This window comes from Zonotrichia albicollis, chromosome 4, assembly GCF_047830755.1.
Source record: "Zonotrichia albicollis isolate bZonAlb1 chromosome 4, bZonAlb1.hap1, whole genome shotgun sequence".
NCBI lineage: Eukaryota > Metazoa > Chordata > Aves > Passeriformes > Passerellidae > Zonotrichia > Zonotrichia albicollis.
The window spans coordinates 44880810-44896602 of NC_133822.1; the positions used below are offsets into that span (position 1 = coordinate 44880810).

Here is a 15793-nt window from a genome sequence, read left to right on the forward strand (position 1 = left end):
ATTAAAAAATAAACCAAAGACATAGTTAGGCTTGAAAATTATTCTGAGCATGATCCTGTTTAGTTAGTATAAATTTTGCAATTTATTAGTTTTCTATTTTTTCATACAAAATAATTAACAAAAGTGAGACGTTAAAATCTATTTTGCATCTTAATAGGGAAGCTCATATAAAAATAGCTCCATATGCATGGCTTTTTCATGTAGTCCCTTCCTCACCCTAGTGAAATTTTAGCTGAACAATGAAGCCTGGGTACAAGTTTCTAGGAGGAGCCTGGTTTGCTTCTATCTCGATTAATTTCTTGAGCTCTACATTTGATGGATTTAGGTTTAAACTGTTCACAGCTGAAAATATCTCATTTAAATGTAAGCCTGAGTGCCAAACAACTTAAATTAACTTTTACTCTCTAAAGGATTTCAGGTGGGTATCTATGAAGTGTCATTGGCTATTTATGAAATTCTTCTCCCCACAAAAAGAAACAAGCCTTAGTGGATTACCTGGAGCCATGTTTGTATTACCAGTTAACAGTTCAGGGTTTGCCTGGCATAAATATTCTAGAAGGTTGATTGAATGCAAGTAGGATTATGAAACACACATATTTTGATTGTGTAACAAGTCTGCTTGCATTTAAAACTCAAAATTGAAAAAATTCCTTAAAACTTACATAAGAAAACAAGATGCAACAGGCAAAACTGCAGTCTGTAACAAATATCTCACAGTGGTTTTTCCCTCTTCCAGTGTTAAAGCAAAGCAAAACCAGAATTGCTAATATTTTTTAGACATAAATTTTTTTCCAACATAATTTTTTTCTTTGAGACGTATTTTGTTTTCAGTCTGTGGTGCAGTCTTGAACAAACTCAGGAATTTTTCCCCCTCTCCGTTTTCCTCTCTCTGTAGACCCTGGCTTACGGTGACATGAACCATGAGTGGATAGGTAATGAATGGCTGCCCAGCCTGGGCTTACCTCAGTACCGGAGTTATTTCATGGAATGCCTGGTAGATGCCAGGATGTTGGACCACCTGACAAAGAAAGATCTGCGCGTGCACCTCAAAATGGTGGACAGTTTCCATCGGTACGTGGGCATAAAAACTACAACCGTAAAAACGCTTTTGAGTCTGTTCTAGTGCTCAGTGCTGCTCAGAATAAAACCACTTTCTGTTGTTTTAGTGAGGAAAAACATACGGAAAAGAGAGGGCTGACTGTCAGAAATCTGAATTCAGAGAGATTCCTTTAGTAATAGCAACCACATTGCAATTATGTCTCTAAAAACCAAGATACTGGTATAGATAAATTTTGTAACGAGCAGGGAACCATTAATACATCAATAGACTCTAGACAATACAGAAACAGTAATAATTTGAGTGGTGTGAAGTATCAGAAAGTGCTAGGCTAAGCTTCAAAGCCCTGACATCTCATAATAATGAAAAGCTATTGTGTGTAGCACATAAAAGCTGTTAACAATACAAGCAATTTGACAGTTGTTGGGTTACCTAGGGATATAGCTAGGAAGTTAAATTGGAAATATGGAAATAAAGGCATTTAAACTTTAGGGAGAATGAAGTTTATGTGACAAGAAGTGGATTTCTTTTTAATATAATGTCTGATTTGTCACTTTTTAAAAGCCTGATTTGACAAAACATTTCATGGCTCACAAGGGCTGACCTTTTCAGATCTTTTACCTCTTTTAATGCTTTGGGTTTCTTATGCTAAAACAGTTATTCAAACATACTCATTTTGGTTTTTCCCATTTCATTCCTGAAGTCTGTGGAGTTTTTTACCCTCTGTTTTCAAGATTTCGTACATGGGTACTATGAAACACCTCATGTGAATTTCAGGAATTACATCCTACATATGTTCCCATCTTCAAAACTATCTTTATTAACTCTGTAAATGTTTCTCTTTAAATAACAGAACAAGCTTGCAATATGGAATCATGTGTTTAAAGAGGTTGAATTATGATAGAAAAGAACTGGAAAAGCGAAGAGAAATGAGTCAGCATGAAATAAAAGGTGATAGTTCCTGGGAATGAATACTGGGAATGTTTCTTCTTTTGAAGCTTGACACTGTTAACCCACTGTCATGCCATTTAAGCAAAGCATTTAAGCATGTGCTTTAAGCAAAACTAACATAAGTCCATTTTTTTCAGAACAAATCCTAAATTAAATTGGGCACAGTTAACTACTTTGCTGAATCGGGGCTGCAGTTCTGAATGGTGGTTTCACACATACATTTTGCTAAATGGAGTTTTGGATATGGATCTTATCTGAACCTTTTTCAGGCTCAGAAGCACAAGGCCAAACAGTGTGCAGCTCAGTGGGATGCGCTGGGGGCAATGCTAAAAAATGGGAGCACTCAGGACCCTATGCCCCAGCTTTTGAAAACCTTTGCCTTTAATTTCTTATGTCAAAATGTATCATAGAAAATGCTGTTTGGAGGGTTGACCACTGAGGGAGTTGATTGGTGCATAAGAATAGTTCCTAACAAAACTGGCCTTATTAGAAGATTTCACAGCTGATTCTGAATTTTTTTTTTTCTGTGTAAAGCTGTCTAGAGCAGTTGCAGCTCACTGCATGGTTCTTTTTGTATATAACAATTAGGCTGGCTGGGGTTTTTTCAACTATCAGAAATGAATCCTTTGGTTCCTTTGAGCTTTTCCAGCTCTAGTGACTACAGCAGTTAGCACTTCCCAAGGACAATGCTGATCAGAAGAGCTAAAAAAAAAAAATTTGTGCCTTTGTTCAAGGCACATCATGGCATGCACTAATGCCAAGACTTTGCCTTGGACATGCAGGATCAGTGCCAGTCAGCCCAAGTGGGTCTAGCTGGAGACAGACATAGGGGAATTGGGCGTTGGTCTCAAATTCTAGTGTGGCTTCAGTGCTAGTGGCTTCAGTTCCTTCTAGGACAAGGGTTATAATGACCGTCATGCATTGGTCAGTTATTCATGATCCCAGGTGGGATTTGGTCTCTGCCTGCCACTGTGTTTCAGCTGATCCTGACCCCAAAAAGTGAGATGCTCTCAGCCAAGCAATGGAGAAATCCTGATCCCAGAACAGCCACAGCAGCTGGACTTGTAAAGGTTCAGGAATAAGCCTCATCACTTAGTAAAGAAAACTCAGTACTATGTTTCCCTCTTATAACTCTAAAGATTAGTATAAGTAACTTTTTTCTTCACCTTACAGGTAGGGCAGGATACTTTTTCAGAATAGCTAAATCCTCAAAAATGGTTTCCTAGCTGGTTGTGTTGCCTTAACTTTATAATTGGTATGGACTTAACAAATCTAGCAGCTTTCTGTACTAAAAATAGTTTGTCTCTAAAATAGTGAACTAATCTTTTACTTTATGTTAGTATGTGATAGGCATGTTAGTGTGTGATAGGTGCTGACACAACTCCCAAAATGTTTAATGCACAACTCACATGTGAAGCCTTGAGGAATGGCTACTTCTCCAGTGCCTTTGCACTGTAAAATCTTGCCTGTAAATTGAAAAGGTATATATAGGAAGTGAGAAGAATTGCATTATGGAGATCCCCTCTGGAAGCACATTTCTCCTTTGGAAACATTATTACTTGAAGATAATTAATCACATAGAGTTTTTCAATAGGACATACTAAAGCTCCATGAATAGTGCTGGCATTCGTCATGTATGAAATAAAGCAGTAAGACATCCACAGTGCATGCACAGCTACACACATGCACCTGTACAATCTGGAAGTTCTCAAGGTATCAGGAGACTGACGTGGTGTTATGTCCTTACAGATGTGCTTGTATGGAGCAATGATCGAGTCATACGCTGGATACAAGCCATTGGCCTCCGAGAATATGCAAATAATATTCTAGAAAGTGGTGTACATGGTTCACTTATAGCACTGGATGAAAATTTTGACTACAGCAGTTTAGCTTTATTATTACAGATTCCAACACAAAACACACAGGTAAACTTGCTTATGCTCCTTCTGGTTAATCTGTACCCATTATTTTACCTTTTATTCATCTTCAACCATTTTAATTGTTTACTTTGGTATCTCTAGGCACGGCAGATCCTTGAGAGAGAATACAACAACCTTTTAGCACTAGGAACTGAAAGACGACTTGAGGAAGTAATTAATTTTATTTTCAGTATTTATAAAATATCATAGTAAAACATTAACATTAAATTGAATGCATGAATACATGTTAATTTTCACATTGTTAAAGAGAGTCAGTTACAGCTTAAAAAAATTAGGAATACCCATGAAGGTTTTTAAAGTAACTTCAGCTTGGCTACATATTTGTGTCTTCTTGGATACTAAATTTGACACTGCACTCTTACCTTAAGATGAACATTTTCCAGAAAGGAAACATGCAAAATGGAGTGGAAGTTTTGCTGGCCAGAGCAGGTGGTGGGGGATGTGTGTGGGTGGGATGCCTGTGCAGTCTATTCTTTAGAACACTTACACCTTTTTTAAAAATAAAGAAAAGAAGTAGAATTTTCAGTTTGTTCTTTATTGCTTTTTTTCTTCAAAGTTCTCCAAAGTTGATCAATATTAATAGAGTGGGACTTGGGGGAGGTATCTGGGAAGAGGAATCTCAAATCCAACTATGGAAATTATTTATCTTAACATAAGAGTCCAGTGCAAAAATGTTTAAGTCTTGGACTTCGGCACATAAAGAGAAATAAAACTTTTAAGGATTTGCTGAAAATGTCAGTTGCCTATGAATTCTCTGCATGCACATGAGTGTTTAATCGTTTTTTAGTACTTTATATAAGCTTCCTAATGCAGTAATAAATCACTTTCTGTCACTGTGTAAGAAAGTTCTATAGAGGTGACACTAAACCCCCTGACTATATCGAGCCAAAGATTTAAGAAGAGTTTTCCACCCCATCATTTAATATTTCTCAAGCTTTTACTTTTACCAGCATGTTTCAAACACATTACAGTGCCTGGATGCAGTGCAGCAGGGCAGGGTAGTTGTTATGGAACACATTTGGCAGTGGCAGAGGTAGCACACAGCAGGGCGGTAAATCAAAAAGCTTCCTTTTGCTTTATCAAACACAACTCTGTTGACAGAGCGATGACAAGAACTTCAGGCGCGGCCCCTCCTGGCGACGGCAGTTCCCGCCGCGCGAGGTCCATGGGATCAGCATGATGCCGGGCGCGTCAGAAACGCTGCCCGCCGGATTCCGGCTCACCACCACATCTGGCCAGTCGCGGAAGATGGCCAGTGACGGTACGAACTCATCCCTGCACTTCCTCTTGGAAAGCACCAGGCTTGTCCCAGCATGCCAGGTTTACTTTTAAAGCATGTCTGTCTCGCACCACAACGATTGTGTTCGTTTAACTAGGGTGAACCGAGTCTGGGAGAGTTGAATTAGGGAATGGAAAAGCACTGACTTGGCATATTATTGATTTTTTCAGGTTTGCTTCAGACAAACAGTGTTTATTTAAAACACAAAAAAATTCTGATCTCACTATCCTACAGCTGTAAAGGAAACAATCAGAAAGATTGGAATTAATTTACTAACTTTCAACTGAGACTGAATATAATATCTAAGCAAATTTTTAGAGAACGCAATTAGGAAGGGCTATCACCTTTATTTTCCTATCTTACTTTCAAATTAAATAGCTTAGCCTTGGCCATCAAATAACTGAAGTTGCTAACAGTCACCAGCAGATAAGCAGCCAGCAAATGCTGAAATTCAGGCACTAATTGAGTTACTATATACTAGTCCTAATTTTCTCTGGAAATCTTTTGATTTCCAAAAGATGCACAAACTCAGAAATGAGTGGAAAATTAGCAAGCAGATCATAATTAAAAACTAAATAAAATTTAAAAATCATTGTAAGAGAGCAGGCAGAGGAAAGAAATCCCATCACAGCTATTTCTTCAGGTTTATGGAAGATAAAGCCAAGTATACCTGCCTGAAGTTCTGAGAAATATTAGTACAAAAACTGCCCCATTTAAAATACTGCCATTTATTTAATCATGACAGGATTCAGTCTACAAATAGACTTATCTCAAACTTGTAGAGACCTGTAGAGATCACATCCTGTAACTTGATACTGAACTTGGTATGATAGTATTGCCACCTAAATTCCATTAAAGCCATCTAAATTCCATTAGAGTTTCTCACCCTTAAAAACAGTGCTTTATGGTTGCAGTTACACATGGAATAATTTACTGGTAGCATCACTGAATGCCATTGACTCCTATCTTCCATGGCATTTCCATTGCCCACATTACTGTAATATACAAGAACCCTATAAACATTAAGGGATTTCATCTTCTAGTCATGGTATGATGTAGAAGATGATATTCTGCATTTTACAGATGTGGAACAAAAAGGCAAATCTGCAAAAGGCAATCTGCAAAAGGCAGATTTAGTGATTTACTTTAGGTCTTCCAGACAGTTAATTCTTGAGCCATGTATACTGAACTCAGTAGACTTAAAGGGAAGTAATTTTGAAGAGCTGTATCTTCATCCAGGATTTGGCTTCCTATCTCTCAGCAGTAACAATGCAATAGTATTTAAACAGCATGATAGGTAACTGCATTAGGAATTACAACAAAATAAAGACAAAATTGAGTTTTAAACTGTATTCCCTTTAGACAGATTCCAGCAGTACATCAGCCATGAAGAAGTGCTGAGTTTTGAACCAGATCATGCTCAGATCATGTTAGAGAAATCCACAGAGCAATTTAACAGCCACCCTTCCAGTGATAAACAGACTGATATATTTTACTGATGATTCTAAAGAGGCTCTGGTTTGTTTCCTTTTTTTTTCCTTCCCAATTTGCAGTTGCTTCATCACGACTGCAGAGGTTAGACAGCTCAACAGTTCGCACATACTCATGCTGACAAGGCCTAGCAAAGAAGCCAGCACTGAATTGTTGTGAGTATTCTGTAGGGGCCATCATGAAAGCTCTTTATGACTGCACTACACCCCACATTATCCAAGCACAAACCAACATGGAGCAGAGGACGTAACTAAGGACTCCCTAGGGCCGTCATTTGGTCATAACAGACTTAAGCTCAGTCCACAGGATACTACCAACCATATTTTGGGAAAAAGGCAGAGGGAATGAACTTACTTTATGAGAACTTGGAAGAGTTCTACTAGGAGCTGGAATGTGGGGGCAACACTACTAAAGCAGAAGAGATTTACTTTTTTTTTTTAATTAAAGTTGTGGCTCAATTTAGAACATCAGGTAGCTGCACAGACTTACTCATACAGAAAATCTTGAAAATTTATCTGTTACAGAGATTCCTGCATTTCTCAAATCATTCAGAACTGACAAAGAAAGGATTATCTGAGCTGGATGCAACTTTCGATCAAATTTAGTAGTGGAATTTATGTTAAGTTTTTCACCATATATCTTTTGAGTGGGGTTATAAATATCACAGAGTCACTTTTCCACAGTTCTGTGGAAATACAGGTTTCTATTTTATCCCAGCTTTTGGAAAAAATACACACATGATAAGTAGTTACATCAATATGGCACCATTTTATGCTAGTATATTCTCACTAAAACAATTTCCATTTAGTTACTTGGGGAATTGCAAGGCAGCTGGAAAAAAATATTTGAGTATCACCAAAACCTCATCAGACATCAAATATGCTTCAGTAGCTGTTGGATATTGTAGGCAAGACATGCAAGGATCTGCAAGCAAGTTGCTGGTTTTTTTGTTTTGATTCCCAAGACTGGGACAGACTTGGGGTTGTCAAGATTTTACTAACTTTGTGTAAGTTCAAAAAATACTTATCAATAGCAAGCATTAACAGTGGGAAAAGTGGATTGCTCAGGATCCTCCTGATGACATAAGCCTTACTTCGAAAGATTGCAAGATATACAATCTTCCTCTTAGTAAAAATGGGACCTTCTGAGCCACTCCTGAAGAATAAACTTGCAGGCAGGGTGTGATTATTTGTTGGTTTGGTTTTTCTGAAAAAGCAAAGTTTAGTAGCTGAATCTACAAAGATGATGATGAAGCACATAAACTATAGAAATGTTTTTATGTGTATGCATGTATACATTGAAGCATGGTATTGCATCAGTAAGTCAGTGACAGGACTCTCACAGGGTTCAGTGGTGACAGAAATGGAAGGCAGAGATATGAACCTTTTCTCCTATGAGCTTCAGAATCACAATGTTGGAAGCAATTAAGGATGACCAAGAAGTTCTCTTAGGCCAATGGTAATGGACCAGGCACTTGAGGTGAAGTTTGAAGAGTGCAATAAAAGCAGAAATGGGAAACTGACGCACTAATAAAAATTAATTTACGATTATCCAAACCATTTACTCCCACTATATTAAAAATATCTAAAAAGAAGCAAAGCACAAACAAAAGTAAAGTAGCAGACTTTTCTAGCACTATAATATATGGAAGGTATGTATTTTGAGCAAAAAGGTGTGTATATAAAGTTATACAAGCTATACAAGTTAACTTCAATTTCTATTGGGGTATTAGTAGTGTTTCAAGTATGTATCACATCAGTACTTGCTGCTTGTCCACTATTCTACTACTTAAATGCTTGAGTGGTCTATAAGGATATCAAATTTGCATCTACATGCAAATTTACATCTACATGTAAAGTCTAATACATTAGGTTAACTGACAATAATATACTAGTATTTCTCTTCTCATTTAACCATGTACTCCTTTTAGAGAAGGAACAAGATGATGTGAACTAGAACTTTTTTATATGCACTTACTATAAAGGCAACTTCAAAATGCTATGCAGGTAATAAACCAAAAAGCAGTTCAAGTAATTTTGATCCCAGTACATTATATTGAAAATCAAACCAACATCCCACCCCTCTACCTCCCCACAAAAAACAACCATGCAGGGAAAATATTTCCTTCACTATCATATCAAACTTGAAAATTTAAACAAATTGCCTGCAGGTCAAGAATGACAGAAACATATTTACAACAAACGGAAACTGCCCATAGAGGGAGATATCAGATTGAAGGGCAACAAAGGAGTTTTCAGAATTTTGTCAGCACAGTTCCCGACTAACAGTTTCTTCATGGAAGGAGTTGATTGATAGTTGGACAAAAGGGAAGATTATTCATTACAACATAGCTCCTGAAATTTTCCAGATCCATCTTAGAGACCCAGGCTTTTGTAACACCTCGCCTAGACTACATCAGCAGGTGTATTATCTGCTGTATTATCTCTGGTGAATTGTCTGCATGAACAGAAGCAGGAACTAAGCAGCAGAGGGGAGGGATAGCTGGATGAGTTACCACACAATAGCGAGATAAGGGAGTTTTCCATGTAGTAAAGGAGAACATGCCTAGAAAAAGCAGGCCTAAAAGAAAGCAGCAAACAGGGTGCACATGGAACAAATGCAGATGGCCTGTGATTACAGCAGGCTGCAGATTCTTGCATTCTGCTACTCTTACGAGAGTAAGAAACATTCTCTTACAGAGACTGTTAAAGCCTTGTCCACACAGTTTATGCCAACATCAGTTTGGTACAACTTTCCAGTGTCTGTATAGTGTATGTTCACAGCAGCTGTGCCCTGTTCACATGCTTTCAAACTGCATTTCAGGTGGGGTTTTTTTGAATATTTGTTGAAACCATAATGAGCTGCCAGAAACCATGTGCAGACATTCTCAGAACAGTTATATGAGCTTACTCTGCACAGGCCTGTTTTAGTGCACTTGGTATCAGAAATTTAAGAACAATTAAGGCTGCTGGTGCTGGCCATTTAATGTTACAAAGAAATGTACTACAGAGCACATGGGACCCATCAAGCTTTCTGCTGTGGTGCTAGATGTGGTGGCCCGGCTGAGCAGCTGCAATGTCTTTACACAGGCAGTGGACTTGGCACTCTCATTATCCAAGCTTTCCCAACACTTTTAACTTCTAAAACACTTGTCATTGCCAAGTCAGTAGGGTCATTCAGGAGAGATTTCTTGCCATAGGCTGGAACAAAAGAACATACTACTTCCACTTTTATTCTAATGAAATACTAAAGGAGACTTGGCAAAATCAATTATGTACTTCACCAATGAAGGGTCCGAAAAAAGGATTTGTAAAGACAAATGGAGAAGCAGCTTTCCAAAAATATGTAAATGATAACTGGAAGCAGCTAGTCCATAGCAAAGAAACCATCAGGATGATAAAGGTAAATGCTGTCACGCTGCAGTGAACTAGGAAGAAGAGCCACAAAGGACATCAGCAATGTCTGTACGCTGAAAATGTGCTTCACATTGTGCCAAACAGGCAAAGGTCTCCAGATGCAGGAAACTAACCCCAGTGCTGCACGAAAACAGCAGGAAAACAACTGTAAAATGAACATAAGCCGCAGTCTGTGTTGACTGAGGACAATTAGTAAAAGATTAAAATGAATTATTAGTAATTTTATGTTGCAGATCTAAAATTAAACAAACGCATGTCTCCCACACATACTTGAAATCCATATTTTAGTAACTTACTTACTAAACTACTTATGATATATTTTCTGTTGTCATTGAACTTTGGACTGAAATAGAATCATAAAATCTTGCTAATTAATATTTGTTTTTTTTTTCTTAGATGCCATCTCTTTCTTCTACTTTACCTGAAGTGCACTACCACTACTTAGGAAAAGAACATGAAAACTCTCTACAAGAACAGGTTAACATAAGGAAGAGAACATATAATGTTTATCATCCAAACAGATATGATGTTCCTTTCATGTATTGATTAGTTTAAAACGTGAATGAAAAATACCTAAATTACTGAAACAAAAAAAAGAAAAAACAATCTCCCCCTTTTCTCTCAGCATCTCTGTCATCAAAACTTTGACAGTAGTGCACATCCAAAGCTTTTATCAAATGAAGCCACTCATCTTTACATTGTTACATCTGTTTTATTGTAAAATATTAGACATTTACGTATTTACTGTGTATGTATTTCTTTTAAAATGTGTAAGTCTTATGTAAATGGATATAAATATGATTTTTTAAAAATGAAATCTATGGTACATGGGGTCTCAGTGCAAACATTTGACAATACAGTGTCAATAATACTGTTTGTATCTTTCCATTCCACCATTTTTACAGTTTTTGGATTGTAACAGTCAAATTAATATGTTTAGCAGAGTTAGAAGCTTCAACATGTTCCTACTGAGAAAAATCTGTCAATATTTAAAGCTGAACACCTGCCTCTGATGATGTATAATAGAATGACATAACCTGGAACTGAAGCCAAAATGGACCTCTAAAGACAAAATGGAAATGTTAGATACCTACAGAGAAGCACCATGATGGCTCACCTCTTAAAAACAAACACATAAATCCAGAAGAACTATTTATAAAAAAATAAAAAGCAATTTAATAAAACATGATTTGTACAAAAAAACCAAAAACTTTCTTCTACATTACCTGCGGACCAAGAAGAATCTTGCTTTACCAAGAGCCACCTTTTTGCTCCAGGATCTTCAAACACCAGCCAGTATTGGAAAAGTAAATCTAGTATTTGCATAGAGTCAGATTCTTCTTTCCAGATATATTCAGCAAAGAAAAAGAAAGAAAAAAGAAGCCAACCCCCACCATTTCTTCATTCTAACAGGGCATTAGACAGATTCCTGTCTAATGTTATGCTTTTAGCCAAGATGGCCTTGCTGAGACTTCACAAAAGTCAGTTTTATCAGAGGAAATAACTGAAAGACAGAGTGATTAATATATAGTGTATAAAAGTTTAGAAGAGCAACTATTACCTGCTGTGGCTTTATTTGGTGGTGTTATTGTTGTTTATTCTTTGTTTAAATGGGAAGTTTCAAAGTAAGACCTACTTAATAGTCATTTACCTATTTGCTATTTTTCAGCTGCTTGATCTTAGCTCAAGACCTGTCTTTTAGTTATTTCTTTTAGCAGTTTGATCTGCAATGTTTGCACGTACATTAACATTTGTTTTGTCTATTTTTATTTGGCAAACTTCGGTCAATCAGATGGTGAAAGATTTTTCTCCCCCAATGTCAATAAAAAAGAGAATTCAGTGCTATTTGTGTTCATTAGTCTGTTGCATTTGGTATGTAGTAGCATTAAGTTTGGAAACTAGATGCTTCTCACAGCTAAACAAGAACATTTTGGCACTAACAGGGATGAGTTAGGATGAGAATCTGCCACGAGAGGGAGCACAGATCTTGCTGATGGGTGCGAAGTGCTGGCAGGGGTATAGCACACAACTGTAGAAATTTGGGGCTCTTGTACACACAGTTCCTTGGGCTTGACCAACATTCTTCTCCTCCCTCAGCCTCCTTCTGGATTATTTTAGGGCAGAATATCACAAATTAAAGCAATGCAAACACTGCCACTGTCACTATCAGTGGCAGCAATATCATGTAAATTCACATTACCTCAAACACCAGCTCTTGTTTTACAAAATTCCTTTTGCAGCCAACACTAAAACTTAGGCGGCAAAGGGGAATGAAATGTGTTGGGGAAAAGAATGAACCAGATTTTATGACCAGAGTGGAAGTTGTCTATCCCAGAAATTATATATTTCACAGTGGAAGAAAACAGACTAGAAGAATTTAAAATAGTATTATTGTGACTTCAGTTTTGATTTAGGATAACACATCAAGCCTCCTAATTCATCACTGTCTCCCTCACACAAGCTGAAGCTCTACCCTCTACAGCCAGAAACAGCAGTTATGCTAACTGTTGCCTACTTGGCTCCAACCCTTTCAGTACACTGAGAGTAACTACTACATGTGCCTCTTTCAGCCAAAACTCAGCAACTCAGTGACCCTTCAAATCTACCCTCTTGCTGCTTCTCTCTGAAAACAAAATTTGGAAAATCACTGCTGTCCTACCACTCGTTAAATAGGCTTCTTGTTCTTGATGGTTTACCCAGGTTGCTGGGCAGCAGCAGAACCAGGTATAAGGGTAACTACTTCTCCCTTTCTTGAGCTGGGCTAAGACAAAGCATTCTGCAATTGCAGCTCCTCAGCAAAAAGCTCTTTTGGAAAACAAAAGTAATGGCCATTAAACAATGATTTCTCCATACTGTATCGCTGCAGTAAGGTGCCTTTCTTTGTCTAGGTTTTCTGAATATTGATGTATGAGACATTTGACATTTCTGGAATTCTCCACATTACCAGCATGGCAGTATAGTGAGCACACCTGAATGCTCTGTCCTCTTTTAAAATACAAGTTTTGATCTGAAATCACTTCTACCAAAATAGAGAGAAAGAAAATAGGCTTCCTCAGAAAACAGAAATTTTTACAAATATTTTTGTCATGCAGACACCTTAAGAATGTTACCTATCGAAGCTCTTTATGAAGAATTCTGAGGAAAGATAATTGTTTCTTACTAATATTAATGTAAGCACACAGCCCTTCAGAAAGGTAAGTGCATGCCTGAATATTACTAATGCTGTTGGGGATTTTGTGGGTTTTTTTCACCTCCTTAAAAGAAGAGACCCAAACTAGAAATCAGTTTACTTTTCCTTACAAAAGGAGAAACTGGTGTAGGAGCATGAGTAATCATTGGGAAAATTATGCAAGATCTAGAAAATTAATTCTCTTCCCCTACATGCATTGCAAGATCTCTTGTAGAGATTTTCTGCTCTCACTAATTAGTTCCCCTCCCCTGTTCTTGCAATTATATGATGGCTGCAGCTGAGGTAAGGATAACAAACATACACAACAATGTCTCACCTTCAATTGTAAAAGTAGTGGCCACACACCTTGTGAATGTGCCACAGTTTCTCTGTGATGACTCTTATAGTGTCTCACTGATTTAAAAAAACAATACACCACTGACAACTCTCAAGAATTCCCTCTCGCTCTGTAACTCTTCAGTACAGGTTGCTAAGTTGTAGCATTGTGAAAAAGCAAAAAGTCTCTGCAAGTCCAGTCCAGTATATCCATCGGCCTCCTGTTAAAGCCTTTGTATTTGAGTAATTAGTCCAGAAGAAAATAATATCTTAAACTAACTGCCACTTCTATAAGAATTACTTCACAAAACTTTAAGGACATCTCTGAAGAGCAAAATTATTCCCAGTTTTAAATCTCCAACCTGTATATGTAGCATATCTACCATAAAGCATCATTAGCCTTTATTCAGTGTTTGCATGTTTTATTCCCTGTTCAGATTGTGATTTTCAACGGAAGAGAATAGCTGAGAGGGAGGAGGGTATCTTATGCAATGATTGGCAGGAAACAAGGACAGCACAGGCTCAAACTGGGCTGTTCTAACAAGACTGTATGACCTGGTTCAACATGACTGGCCCAGCTGTCTGCAGTCCCTAGTGAAAAACACATGGACATTTTATTCAGTTCTTATGTAAATGGTAGAGCTCACCAACACCAAAAAAGGGTCACAAGCACAAGGCACCACCAGGGTATGGCTCATGTTAAGTGGAACCTATTACCTTTTGGCTCCTACATCAATCTCTTGGTTTATTTCATCACTTTACAGGGATATCATCCATACCTCTATCCTCCACTACATAACAGTATTTCTGGAACCTTTTGGGGACCTCTCTTACACAACGACATCATCTGACTGATTTTTTCTCAGGTTTTTTTACTTACTGATTTTTTCTCAGGTAAGCACTGCTGAGTTTAAGCAACTTCTCTGCTTTTATACTTTCCACATATCTATATATATAAGATCTATATATATAAGATGCTTCTATATATAAAAGCATCTACTCTTATAAGGACCTTCACATTTATTGTTCAATTAAATACCTGCAGTTTGAGAAGTAATGTATGTCAAAAGTGTATCCTCCATCCCCTGGCTTGTTGAGAACCCTGTACCTGTCTGGAATGGCCTATAAAGTCCAGAATGAGCTGCTTAGTATCCATATTTGCTAAATTTCTTGGTTATGTCTATCTCAGCCTAAAATGCTTAATTATGGCAGCAAAAGCACATTCTGGTGGTCTTCATCATAAGAGATAAAAACTACAAAAAAAATTACCAGAAAATGCAAAGGATAAATGCCTGCCTTTATTTAATATACATGGGGTTTTCTGAATATTACTGTGGACCAATCAGGATTTTCACTGTGGACAAATCAAGATTTGAAAGCCAGGAATTACTTATCATTTTACAAAAAAGACTCTTCAGAAAGTTATTGAGTAAAAAATGTATAGAAATTTAATTTATGGCAGAAAGACTTTGGAAAAAAAAAAGAAAATTAAATCAAAAGAACTAATCTTAAAATTTTTAATTTTAGATAAAATCAAAAAGACAAGAACTTAAAATTTACAAGTAAGAACAATTTATGTCTGCAACAATTTTCACAATCAAATTCCTTTTTTACTTTCGTTTGTTCATGGTTTACCCTTTGTTAACTGCTTTAGGCAAACAAAAGTTACTGGTCACATTATAAAATAACAGATTGAAATGTAAGGTTACATGACACCAGATAAGATGGATAATCCAATGACTCCTTCCCTTTAAGTCTACAGCAATGAATTAATTCTATTTGCAATTCTTAGCCATCTTAATAACCAGAATATATTGACAGCATGTAGAGACTTCACTATGTGTCAGTGGCTGTGGTAAGATGGTAAAGAACACAGTAATGTTTCTGTAGTAAAAACATTTAGTCCCAAATCATTACTTGTTATTAAAATGTGCTATTAACAAAAAAAATGCTTCTTTGTATACTTGAATACAAATGAAATGCTCGTTATTATGTATTATCCCATTTAATTTTTCTTTAGCAATTCTTCAATGTATTTAAACACACTAGCATCTTCAATGGTTGGTGTTATCTGAAAAGTAAGAATACAGTAGCATGTAATAGTAGATAAGAATTTCACTCAGACATTCTTCTAAATCTATACTTCGAAAGCAA

General features: G+C 37.0%; 2 protein-coding genes across 15 annotated transcripts in view; one reads left to right on the forward strand and one right to left on the reverse strand.

Annotated features, from left to right (window-relative positions):
• Positions 1 to 11979, forward strand: part of PPFIA2 (PTPRF interacting protein alpha 2) — a 287577-nt gene extending 275598 nt beyond the window's left edge. For 11 of the 12 annotated variants that reach the window (XM_014271727.3, XM_074539658.1, XM_074539661.1 and 8 more), the window contains 7 exons: positions 896 to 1071; positions 1911 to 2008; positions 3758 to 3933; positions 4030 to 4098; positions 5050 to 5209; positions 6781 to 6873; positions 10531 to 11979. In XM_014271727.3, coding sequence (XP_014127202.1) covers positions 896 to 1071; positions 1911 to 2008; positions 3758 to 3933; positions 4030 to 4098; positions 5050 to 5209; positions 6781 to 6839 — 738 coding nt within the window. In that variant the 3' untranslated portion in view covers positions 6840 to 6873; positions 10531 to 11979. The remainder of the gene's footprint in view (positions 1 to 895; positions 1072 to 1910; positions 2009 to 3757; positions 3934 to 4029; positions 4099 to 5049; positions 5210 to 6780; positions 6874 to 10530) is intronic. The other variant, XM_074539659.1, reaches the window with a different exon arrangement.
• Positions 11414 to 15793, reverse strand: part of ACSS3 (acyl-CoA synthetase short chain family member 3) — a 70060-nt gene continuing 65680 nt past the window's right edge. For all 3 annotated transcript variants that reach the window (XM_074539667.1, XM_074539666.1, XM_005480773.4), the window contains one exon: positions 11414 to 15710. In XM_074539667.1, coding sequence (XP_074395768.1) covers positions 15645 to 15710 — 66 coding nt within the window. In that variant the 3' untranslated portion in view covers positions 11414 to 15644. The remainder of the gene's footprint in view (positions 15711 to 15793) is intronic.